Source organism: Podarcis melisellensis (genome assembly GCF_964234715.1).
Source record: "Podarcis melisellensis genome assembly, chromosome: 6".
In the NCBI taxonomy this organism is placed as follows: domain Eukaryota; kingdom Metazoa; phylum Chordata; class Lepidosauria; order Squamata; family Lacertidae; genus Podarcis; species Podarcis melisellensis.
This window is the reverse complement of record NC_138538.1, coordinates 27,884,476-27,897,448: the sequence shown is the minus strand read 5'-3', so window position 1 is coordinate 27,897,448 and position 12,973 is coordinate 27,884,476. Positions and strand designations below refer to the sequence as shown.

Here is a 12,973-nt window from a genome sequence, read left to right as displayed (position 1 = left end):
TGACCCCTGGAGCATTTCATTTTGACCCAATTCTTCCTCTTGCAATTAATATTCAAAAAGACAGCACACCTGTCACTCTGCATGAAGGAGACTGAAAGTAACCATCTGTGCAGAAAACCATCTACTCAAGCAAAAGAAACCAAGAGGACCTAAAAAGCTTGCAATTTCCAAGGCACGCTTTTAAACATAAACATTCATGCACTAGGACAGGGACAGGGACCCAGGGACAACCCCCCCCCCAGAGGTCATGCTGGTTGGGGCTGATGGGAGCCATAGGTTCCCATCCCTGACCTAAATATATCCAGCTCTAAGTCATATTTATATACTGCAGGTTTTCCATGGTTAAACTCAAAAGATGAGGAGATGTGGATTCCCAGAAACTTTAGGGACAAGCGGTGAAGGGCTAAAGTAGTCATCAGTCAAACAGTGCCACATACAGTGTGAAGTGACTCTGAATGGGGATTTGAACTTGAATTCCCCCCATGGAAACCTAACACTCTGAACTAGTTTACACAAACAGCAAATGAGACGATAAATCAGCGTGGACTGCACAACTCCAGATTGCAGCTGAAGGCTCACAAAAATCTTCATAGGAAGCTACCTTATCCCAAATCAGAGCATCTACTTTAGTGCTGTTTCCACAGACTGATGGCGGCATTTCAGGGTTTTGTGCTGGCAACTCTCCCAGCGCTACCTAGAGAACCTGGACCTTCTGCATGGAAACCCGGAGCCTTCTATGTACATCAAGGTTTCCCAAAGTGGTCAGTACTGATCCCCAGAGGTTGATGGGAGGTTGATAGTTAGCAGTACAAGTGGTCAGGGATGATGGGAATTGTAGTCCAAAAACAGCTGGAGACCCAAGTTTGGGAAACCCTGCCTTAGACATACTGGACAAAGTGAAGGATTGCAACTTAGGCTGAAATCCAAGGTACACTCTCCGTGGCAAATATCCCCACTGAACTGCGGAAGCATATCTAGGCTCAGGCTGCTAGAGGAGATGCAGAATAGTGGCAGAAACAAACTATGTCTCTTGCAATTGGATTTGGGAATGCACAGCTTCCCAAATACTTCTGTCCAACCTGCAGACTCATACTGGTCCCCAGAGCACTTCTGTTTGAATTTGTTAAGAAACCCGCTAGCTATCTTTGCAATGACCATGGGACACTGTCTTGTAGCTTAGTAGCATAGGCACTGACTGGCAACAGTTCTCCAGGGTTTAAAGTAGGAGCCTTTCCCAACACAAATGAAGATTCTAGGGATCCTTTAGCGTGCAATGTATGTGCTCTATGGCCCCTCCCCAAATTCTAGAAGTTTAGACCCTCTTTTTTCCAATTCAAGGTCCCATATGGGATTCAAACCCAGAACCTCTTGCATCTAAAGCAAGAACCACTGGAGACCAAGTCGGTTACAAAGACAATAAATGCTTTAAAAAAGACATTACAAAGCTAGTAAAAAGTGGACAGGTATACACTGAATTCACTCTGCGTTGCAATCTTGCTATTTCTAAACCTATGTCATAGGCAGTTTAGGGATGGAGGAACACAGTCATTTTTGTCTCTTCAAGTTAGAAATTCTAGTGTAAAAGTTATCAGACAGTAAGTCCCACACATTCACTAAATACTGGTATTGACAAGATTCATGCACACAATATGCTGTTCAATTAAATTTAATTAATCAAATAACTAGGTTGATCAGAGTATGTATATAACAATCTGTGTATTTATATATCAGTTAGGGACTGCAGAAAAATTGTTGTTTCACTAATTAACCCATATCTTTAAAGCTGCAGTTTGGATAAATATCTCAGGGCCTAAGTGAAGTTCCTGAAAGTGATGCATTTCTAACGATCTCTGCCTTTGTACCAAACACTCACAACAGTTTTTATTCTAATTTCTTTAATATATCAGCTTTTTTTTCTAAGCAAGCCCAAGTTAGAAGAATGCTCAGTGCAAATGACCAATTTGCCAGCCCCAGAGACTGGCAAAGCAACTATATGTCCTTTTTAATATTAAAATGAGCATTTAATACCTTTCAGGAGAAAAATCAAACCAAACTGTTTTGCAAGAAATTATCTTGAAGCTAACAGCAGATCAGCAATAGGGAGAAATTTAGTTGTTTTTGTTGGAACAGAAATAGAGGCAATGATGAAATTTGGAGAGGGGCGTTGCTTCATTTGATGAAATATACAATTAAAGTAGACAGATGGAGTAACAGGAGACCTAGTCTAGAAGCCAAAATCTCCACTGAAGTAGATTATTACCTTGACGTACTGAGCACAAGGAGAACAAAAGATGACTATGTGACACCCCCTTGGCATTAGCTTACATACCATGCAAGGATGCACAAATCATGGGAGGCCCACAGTCACATCTGTAATTCCCCACTCCCTACTAGTTCACAGCAAAATCTGCTTAATGCAAAGGAAATTCGGAACCTCTGATACAGGAAACTCCAGCACAGTGAGCAATACAGTTAAGAAGGAGATCTAAAGCAATTGCAAGATTGCTGTGGTGCCCCCTCCCATTCCTGGTGACCCAACATTTAGTAATAGAGGAGCACTCCTGGCTGCTCAGTGAAATGTGGTGAGCCAGATAAGAGCAGATGGGTCCAGGCAGCTAGCAAGCCAAATCGAAAAATCCACCCATAAGAAGGGAAAGCAACTGCTTTTCTAAGCTGCCATGCCCCAAATCAGAATGTACAAGAATAGCATTCAGATAACAAGATCCTGCAGTTACACTTCCCCGTTTTTGTTCTTATGCCGTATAGATCTGGGACCAAAAGAGAGACAGGAGATGCAGGACAAAACACACAACATGAACACATTTTGACAAATCGCTTTTCAAAGCTAAGATGCTAGCTAGGCAGCCCTGTCTGCGCTAAACATAAACTATGCACCGAGAAAACATGAATAAATTATGCAAACTGAGCATACCTGACTATATTATTATTAAATTTATTCCAGGCATTATATAGGAATTTAGGAAGTAGCTTCATGCTGAGACAGACCATTGGTCCACTTAGTATTGTCAAAACTGGCACAGGCAGCAACTCTTGAGGATTTAAGACAGGTGTCCCTCCAGACTTTACCTGAAGATGCTGAGGTTTGAATCTGGGACCTTCTGTATACAAAGGAGATATTCTCCAACTAAGCTCCGGCTCATGGGACAGGCATGGAACTGTGTGAGGCAACTTAACAATGAAATCTTACACCCCCCCCTCCGACTCTGGAGATTTCACTAGATATTACACATGCGCATGCGCGCACACACATGCACGCACACAAACACTTTCTAGCCTATTGCTGTAATGCCAAGATTCCGATGACATTTGATTTCTGTGTCCAGTACAAAATCTGTTACAAGGAACTTAAAAGAGGGCTACTTAAACCGCACCCACCACCTTGTTTTACTAACCTGTCCTACGTTGAACGTCAAAGTGATGGCGTAATAAAAATTTGAGTTGGCACTTCCTGCGTAAATCCAGAGATGCCATAAAACCGGGAAGAGCAGGGAGCAAACAATGAGCACACAGGAAAGGATGAAGACATTCCGGAGGACTGCAACAAAAAGCAGAGGCGTCATTAAAAGTGGTTAGCTGGTATACTAATGAGTCCTTGGCATTGTACCATACCAACTACAATAGGGTGGCAGATACTAATTTAGAGGGTTGTTCCAGAGACAGCTGCTATAGAAATCCCTCTAGTTAGAATAAATAATTAACTGCAATTCCTGTGTCACATGAAAGCTTTGACAGGCTTATTCTGCACTCATTTCCCAATGCCACCACCCCATCGCTTCCACAGTTTTTATTTGAGCAGGTGCAACATACAAAAAGTCCAAGCAATAACACTGGAAGATAAATAAAGATGGGGACTGAATGGAAAGCTAAATTTGGACCAAACTTTTCCCGTCTTAAAATACAATGAAACATTTTGTATAGCTTTTTCAGAACATTTCCTTTTTTACTAGTCATGCCAGCACAAGACAATTCCCATAACTAACATTGGTTGTTGGCGAAGCATTTCAAGTTACTTACTTGCTTCTGGTATCGACATAGCGCCTTTTAACAAAAAATATATATACCCAAGGCGATTCACTGACAAAGCCAGTTTAAACATTTTTAAAGTAAAACCGGGGTGGGGAGTTTTGGAAATTCTTTTTATGCATTCTGATGAAACTAATTATCAGTAGATTTCATGATACTTGATCCTACCAAAATTGCTTGAGTATCCAGGCTGAACTCAAAAGTGAACTAAAAAAGAAACAGGTTAAATTCTTAATCCAAAACAGTCAGCCACAGCTGAATGACTGAGATTACAAAACCTGCCCCTAAGCAAGTCACTGCAGGAAGAAAAACAAATGCTTCCTGTTGTGAAAAGAGGCTGGATCACTAGAATTTGTCAACGTCATCACAGCAGGCAATTAAAGCCATCTTGAAGAATGATTTATTCTCAGTCTGCACACATACAGGGAGGGAGAAAGAAGAAGAGCAAGTGTCAATTGCAAGCTGCAGCTGAACAGCCAGAGTGATGAAATGCCAGAGCTCTGAGATGCAACACACACACACACACTCCGGTCCAATTTTAGATCAGCACAAACGAATCACTTTTGAATTCCATTGATCTCACTGGGAAAGATAAGCATGTCCTTGGTTCTCTCCTACTAAAATCAAAAGGTCTTAGAACTTTGGCTGAATCATTCCTCTGTCGTTTTAAATGCTACTTTACGCTCGCTTTCCAACAAGGAACGACAGTCACTAATGGCTTTTCCAAGGTGGGCAAAAACGACAGGATTAGGGATGGCGGAGGGGAAAGAATAAAATGCAAATCACTTACACTGATACAGGTGGCTCCAGAGTGGAAGGAAGGCCATGTAAAGGGCAATGTCTCCCACAGTTGGGTAGGACTTGAAGATGGAAATTATGGCAAGTTGAACAAACATGAAGAAGATGGGGTGCTCCCTAGAGAGGGGAAACATAAAAGGCTGTAAATAACTGGATGGTGTAGATGCTGTAGGAACGGCAGAAGCTGCTGTTCTATCTGTGCAACCAGCTGGCCTTCTAAAAGCAAAACTAAAACCTTTAGGCAGGGATAGCACCATTTCACACTGGGGTGGAAATCAAATGTTTGAACACTCCCTGCATCAAAGATCTTTGCCTGGGGAAATCTGCCATGTCAGGATGGAGCCTAGCCTTCTGTGGTTTGTGCTCCCTGCCACCAGGAGTATTTAAAATACAAAATCTGCCCCCCTCCTTCTTCCAGCATTCAGACATAGTTTAGCCTCACCTGTGATACATACACTCTAGATATGAGTTTTTGTCGTATTGCCACCATTATTTCATTAGATGACATCATATGCACTCAACATGAGTACAGGTTTGGTAGCATAAGGAAACATGGTGGACATAATTGGGTGTAGACAATGACAGAGGCAGCAGAATGCATGTGTGCAGAAAGGCCACAACTTCAGAGTCTAGCAATGCAGTCTGAGAGAGGGGCAAACTCTTATGCTGTACCCTTCCAATGCACGAAGCTCTGACTGCTGCATCAGTGTGGTGTAGCAGCTAAAGTCTTCGAGCAGGACCTGGGAGATGAGGGTTCAAAACCCTGCTCAGCCATGAAGCTCACTGGGTGACCTTGGGTTAGTCACTGAACAGTATTCCACATATTTGCACAAGGATTTCTGCTTGTACAAAGGAAGATCCCCTCCCTTTCCTCCACCAATGAGAACCATGTGTCATACCCAAATCTTCTCCAGAGGGTTGAAGGAACCCCTAGAACGTATTTAGGGGGAACAGAGAGGAAGGAGAACATTCTACAGCACAATGAGCAATCCTTGCCCTAACAGAACATTTTCTTATCCCTACTTTGACTGAAAGCCACTCTCAGAGTCTAATCTACTTTACAGGGCTGTCGGGAGAATAAAATGGGGAGGAAGAGAGCCACGTATGTCACCTTGAGCTCTCTGGAGGAAATGGAAAAATAAAATAAATCTCCCACCCTTCCACCAAGGAACTCAGGAGTGGCGTGAATGTAGCTGTCCCGATTTATCCTCACAATAAATTGCAAGCTGGGTGACCTGTGAGCTAACTTAGGCCGAGAGATTTGCCCAACGCCACCCGCTAAGATTCATGGCCCGGCTCCATTGCTCTACCTCCCATACATCACGCTGGGAGTCCTTGTGCAAGAAGCAGGCAGAAGCATGGCTGCCTTCTGACTTCAACAGGGCAAAGATGATGCCTACAAACTGAATGGCAATCGCATCCCTTTTCAGAATAACTTCATGTGAAACTGGGCCTATAGTATGTGTTGTGGCTACAGTTGATGAGGAAAGGAGATATTAAACTAGATTGAAATATCTGGGCAAAATCAGACTGATCACAGTTGCTGGGAAGTGAAAACATGGTGTGAAAGGGACAGACGACGGTGCCTTCAAACTGAGAGAGACTACGGTGCCATCACACTGCAGTCACAACATGGGGTCACATGAATCCCTTCCATGCTATTCTTAGCTTTGCAAGCACATGGGACAGGCAGAGTGTGGCATGACTCCAACCAAGAAGGACAAAATGGATCTCCCAAGACTGCTACTTAATAATGGAGACTTCTAGGCTTCTATGCTTACAACACGATAGCAAAAGGCATCGTTGCATTATATCTTCACAACCACCCTGTGAGATAACAAGGCTACCAAGCTAATTTCACGGCTGAGGCCAGGGTATTTTAACCCAGGTCTTCCAAGGACAAGTAAAAAAAACCACAGTGACTTTAAGTTCTGATTTGCACAACTATGTATAGTGATTTCTCAAGTTTGATCTCATAGCTTTCATTTTCAGCACTTATACAGATAAAATATAGCTGCAGAGGGAAGCATTCACCTGAGTCCCATCAGCGGAAGCCCTGCATAAGGACTTCCACCTGCACAGTGGGGTTTCTGCCTTCTGCCCCCACATGCACCCTCTGTCCCACCAAATTGCCTCTGTTGACCCACGGTCAACAAATCATTTTTTTTAAATATATAAATATTTATTAGGGTTTTTGAATAAGGGAATACAGTAATAATAAACATGTTTTAACAAAATTCCATAATATCCTTGAGCTTCCTCACGTCTCCCGCTCCCACTTACATCATTAATAAATTTTTGTCCAGCAAATTATCATCTTATTTCCAAATCTATAACCACTTGCTTAAATACAATAAAATAATTCTCCTGCAAATTTGTTTTTCTTAATCTCTCTTATCACCAATTCCTAATCTATTTTAGTGATGGCCAATTATTTATAACCAAGCATCCTTCTTAACATTCCACTAAATCACAATATTTCTGTAGATAAATCTTGAATTTCTTCCAATCTTCTTCAATCCTTTCTTCTCCCAGGTCTCGGATTCTGCCAGTCATCTCCGCCAGTTGCATATAGTCCATCAGTTGCATCTGCCATTCTTCCAGTGTGGGTAGATCTTGGATTTTCCAGTTCTTAGCGAGTAGTATCCTTGCTGCTGTTGTTGCATACATTAAAAATGTTCTATCTTTCTTTAACACCTTCTGGTCGACAATGCCCAGAAGAAAGGCCTCTGGTTTCTTGGTGAAGGTATACTTAAATACCTTTTTCAGCTCATTATATATCATTTCCCAGAAGGCCTTCACTTTAGGGCAGGTCCACCAGAGGTGAAAGAATGTTCCCTCACTTTCTTTACATTTCCAGCATTTGTTGTCAGACGAATGGTATATTTTGGCAAGTTTAACTGGGGTCATGTACCATCTGTATATCATTTTCATTACATTTTCTTTCAAAGCATTACATGCAGTAAAGTTCAACCCAGTGGTCCACAACCTTTCCCAGTCCTCAAACATAATGTTATGCCCAATATCCTGTGCCCATTTTATCATAGCCGACTTAACCATTTCGTCTTGTGTATTCCATTTCAACAGCAAGTTATACATTCTTGAAAGTACCTTAGTCTTAGGTTCTAACAGTTCTGTTTCCAACTTCGATTTCTCCACCTGGAATCCTAACTTTTTGTCACTTTTAAAAATTTCCTTAATCTGAGCGTAGTGTAACCAGTCTCGCACTTTATCCTTCATTTTCTCCATACTCTGCAATTTCCAGTTATCTCCATCTTTTTCTAACAATTCCCAATATTTTGGCCAGTAGGCTTCCATATTGGGTCTTTTCCAAGCCTTAGCTTCCAAGGGTGAAAGCCACCTTGGAGTTTTATTTTCCAATAAGTCTTTGTATTTTGTCCAGACATTAAACACTGCTTTTCTGACAATATGGTTCTTAAAGGCCTTGTTAATCTTAGCTTTGTCATACCACAAATATGCATGCCAACCAAAAGCATTGTTATAACCTTCCAAATCTAACACATCAGTGTCTTCGAGAAGTAGCCAGTCTTTTAGCCAGCAGAAAGCTGCGGCTTCATAATACAACCTTAAGTCTGGCAGGGCGAAGCCCCCTCTTACCTTTGCATCTGTTAATATCTTAAACTTGATTCTGGGCTTTTTGCCCTGCCAGACAAATTTAGAAATATCTCTCTGCCACTTCCGGAAACACTCCATTTTATCCACAATTTGCAATGTTTGAAACAAGAACAACATCTTTGGCAGCACATTCATCTTAATCGCAGCAATTCGGCCTAACAAAGAAAGCTTCAGTTTTGCCCAACTTTCCAAGTCTCTCTTAATTTCAGACCAACATTTTTCATAATTATCCTTAAATAGACTCAGATTTTTAGCTGTTATATTAACCCCTAGGTACTTTACCTTTTTCACCAATGATAATTCTGTTTCTCTCTGAAACCGTTCTGACTCTGTATCTGTCATATTTTTCCCCAACACCTTCGTTTTTTGTTTATTTAACTTAAATCCTGCGACCTGTCCAAAATCATGTATCAATTGTAATACTCTTTTTGTACTAGATTCTGGCTCCTGCAATGTCAAAACTAGGTCATCTGCAAAAGCTTTAAGTTTATATTGTTTCGCTCCGACCTGAATCCCCTGCACCAGCCGGTCACCTCTAATCAAGTTCAGGAGCACCTCCAGAACTGAAATGAATAACAGAGGGGAAATCGGGCAGCCTTGTCGTGTTCCTTTTTCAATTTTAAATTCTTCCGTTACCACATTGTTAACTATCAATTTGGCTTTTTGTTCTGAATATATTGCATCAATCCCATTTTGAAAACCCCGCCCCACTCCCATTTCTTTTAAATTTCCCTTCATAAATTTCCAAGAGATGTTGTCAAAGGCCTTCTCCGCGTCTATAAAGATCAAAACTGCTCTAGTATTTATATTTGTTTGCAAAAGTTCCAAGATATCAATAATGTTCCTTGTGTTTGCAAACATGTGTCTACCTGGGAGAAAGCCGGCCTGGTCCTTATGAATTACTTCATTCAAAACTCTTTTGAGTCTGTTTGCTAAAACGTCAGCAAATATTTTGTAATCCACATTTAGAAGGGAGATGGGGCGGTAGTTCTTCAGTTGTGTCTTTTCAGTTTCTGATTTTGGTATCAACGTGATAAAAGCTTCCTTCCACGATTCCGGCGCCTTCTTTCCCTCCAGAATTTCATTGCTGACCTCCATCAAAGGTTGAATCAAATAGTCACTCATTGTCTTATAATACTTGGAGGTCAAGCCGTCTGGTCCTGCAGATTTGCCCAGCTTCATGTTCTGAATGGCATGTTCAATTTCTTGTCGTGTTATTTGACTATTCAGGAGTAGTCTATTTTCTTGTGAAAATTTTTTAAGACTGTTTTTTTTCAAAAATTGTTCAATCTCGACCTCATTTTGCGGCCCTTGAGTATATAGTTTCTTGAAATATTTCTGAAAAGATTTTCTGATTTCCACGGGGTTCTGAATATTTCTTCCTTCAATTTCCAAATTTGTTACTATATTCAACTTTTGTCTCTTCTTCAACTGCCAAGCCAGCAGTTTCCCACATTTATTTGCCGATTCAAACGTTTTTTGTTTCATTGACTTAATCTTCCATTCTATTTCCTGATTTATCAGTTTAGAATATTGTGCCTGATGAAGTTTAATTTCTCTCAAAATCGGCTGTGACTTGGGATTTACTCTTAACTTCTTCTCTAATTCTTTTATTTTCTCCAAAATCTTATCTTTCTTTCCATTTTGTTTCCTTTTCTTAATGGCGTTCTGTTGTATCAAGAACCCTCTCATCACAGCTTTACTTGCGTCCCAAATTATTCTTTTTTCCACCGTTGTGTTCAAATTTATTTCAAAATAGTCTTTCAAAGCTTTTTGGGCCTTTTTGATAACCTCCTGGTCTCTAAATAAGTTGTCATTCATCTTCCATCGAAAGGCGCCGGTTGGTAACAATGTCAAATCCATTTTCAAGGCGTTATGGTCGGAGCAGGTCTTTGGGCAGATTTCCACTTTTCTGACCTTAGGTGCCAGACCTCTAGTAATCCATATTTGGTCGATTCTTGTCCAAGTCAGGTGGGCTTCAGAGAAGAATGTTCCTTCCTTTCCCAAGGGGTTTCTCATTCTCCAAATGTCAATCCAGTCCATATTGTCTGTCATTTCAAAAAAGGTCTTTGGTAGTCTGCCATCTTTGGTAACCTTTTGACTTTGCGACTTATCCATATTAGTTGATACAATCCCGTTCATATCTCCCATCATGATGATGTTGTCAAAGTCCAGATACTCCAGCATGTTCTCGTGCAACTTCTTATAAAATTCCGATTTCCCTTCATTTGGTGCATAAATTCCTAATAACATAATTTTTTCTCCTTGATGCTGTATTTCAACTGCCAAAATTCTGCCATGTTCATCTTTGAATAATAATTTGGGTGAAAGGCTCTCCTTTGCATATATCACCACCCCTCTCTTCTTTACTCTGTCTGAAGATATAAATTCCTGGCCGAGTCTTTTATTTACCAAAACTTTTCTATGGAGCCTAGTCACATGTGTTTCTTGCAAGCAAATAATGTCCAATTGTTCCTTTTTCAATATATGAAAGATTTTCTTCCTTTTTTCGGGAATGTTACAGCCATTTATGTTCCAGCTCAGAAGTTGCAGAGACATCCTGTAGAAATCTGGTTATTTTTCAGGGGGTGGTACTTTGTCATCCAAGGGTGCCGGTTCCCTTGGTGCTCCAGGCTCCGACAGTGATCCAAGTCCTTTATGAAGGTCTTCTCCGTATTGGTTCAGAAATTTGTCTCTGTCTTCCAATGTTCTGATTTTAATCTTCCTCCCTCTAAAAGTAAACGATAATCCTTGAGGGAATTCCCACCTAAAGATAATTGAGTTACTCCTCAATAGCTTTGCTAGTTCCAAACATTCTGATCTCAAATCCAAAAGCTGTCTGGGAATATCCTTGTAAAATTCGATTCTTTTGTCCAGAATGTCCAGTGGGTTTTTGTAATGTAGGCCCAAAATTCTATCCCTTTCCTCCTTTGATCTCACTGTAATCAGGCAGTCTCTGGGCTTGTCTTTTCTTATCAATCTTCCCAGCCTGAAGGCCGCTGTAATTTTAAAGTCTTTTTCTTCAAGTTTCCACTGCACGGAAAATATCTTAGTCAGAAACTCAGCCAATTTATCTTCTTCTACTTCGGGTACAGATCTTATCCTTAAGTTGGTCTCCCTATTTTTCAATTCGATCATCGAGAGGTAGGTCTGGTGTTCACCTACTTGTTTGTTGAGTGGTCTTACCTCTTTTTCTAACTGTCCAAGTCTTTGGCTAGTGTCTTCAACCAGTTTCCTATTTTCCCCTGAAGCCTCCTCCAGTTTTGCAATCGATTGAGTGTTCTGCGCCACTTGCCCAGTTATTCTATTTAGGCATTCTGTGTTCTGGTCTATTTTCGCAGTTTGCTCATCAGCCTTTTTGTCCAAAGATTCCACTCTCTTGTCCAGAGATTCCAATTTTTCATAGATTTTTTCTAAAATGGAAGAAGCTGATCCTGAGGCCATATCCTCCAGTTGTAAATCCTCTGTCTCTCCTCCCCCTGCCTGTGGCAAGGAGGCAGCTTCTTCCTCAGAGTGCGAAAGGGGCACAGACGATCTACGTTGCTGTAGAGTTGAGGCTAGAGTTGTTTGTCTCGTTCTTGGTCTTTGTTCTTTTTCCTCAGTCTCCTTTTTCTTTGCGCCACTCATTCCAAACTTATCTAGTAGTCAAGGTCAAGCTGAGTTGTTCCCATGAGAAAGCGACGGCCCAGGTGCAGCACTCAGCCAGCAGGCCAAGGAATAGAAAGTAAAACAATGTCACTGTTGTTAAGTCCAAAAACCTCTAGGGGGAGCCTAAAATGTCTTTCAGGAGGGATTACCCCAAAATAAAAGTTAAAGTCCCAAAAACCTTCAACTGTTAAGTTTTTAGCAGAGTTGGTATTATAAAAACACAATGTCTCAGAACAGTGCTTGCTGGTACTTCAAAAAGTGTTATAAAGTAACTAAGTCCAGACCTCTCAAATTTTCCCAGTTTCTGTATCAAAATGCCTGGGTCTGCAAACTGATTGCTACTGTTGCCAGGCAGTTCCAGCCCTGGTTTCCTTCTTTAAATTGTAGCTTCAGCAGAAGAAAGTTTCAAAGTCCATGCTAACACATAAATCCAAAGCTTAAACTCCTTTTCTGTCTTTAAATACAGTTCAGTAAATGCTCAGATCCAGTCAGTAAAAAATTAACTTACAGCCTCCACTCCTCCAGCTCTTTGCGTTCAAGTTCAATGGCAGCGGAAGACGGACTTCCTTTTTCTTTTCGTCCTCCGCTTTCCGCCAAATTCAGTTACTTTGGTCTCAAATTGGTCTCCAATTGATTAAAAGTCTCTGTTACTCACGGGTTGATGTGTTTTAAGTGCCAAATCCAGGAAGAAAGGTCGGCGCTCACCGGCAACGGCTTCGTGGCTTCTCTCCGCCGATTGCGGAACGACCCTCAGCGCCGCTGCCTCCTCCGCGATCCGGAGCCCCTTACGGGGTCCCTTCAACTTTTCGGGGGCAGCTTCTGGCGCCCGCCGGGTCCCAAGGCTGCA

The 12,973-nt window shown here is 41.4% G+C and overlaps 1 protein-coding gene across 1 annotated transcript in view; it reads right to left on the bottom strand.

Moving 5' to 3' along the window:
- PIGU (phosphatidylinositol glycan anchor biosynthesis class U) overlaps positions 1-12,973 on the bottom strand; it is a 34,235-nt gene that overhangs the window by 3,259 nt on the left and 18,003 nt on the right. The window contains exons 10-11 of the mRNA XM_081917088.1: positions 4,835-4,959; positions 3,414-3,556 (exon numbers count right to left, since the gene is read on the bottom strand). Of these exons, the coding sequence (XP_081773214.1) occupies positions 3,414-3,556; positions 4,835-4,959 (268 nt within the window). The remainder of the gene's footprint in view (positions 1-3,413; positions 3,557-4,834; positions 4,960-12,973) is intronic.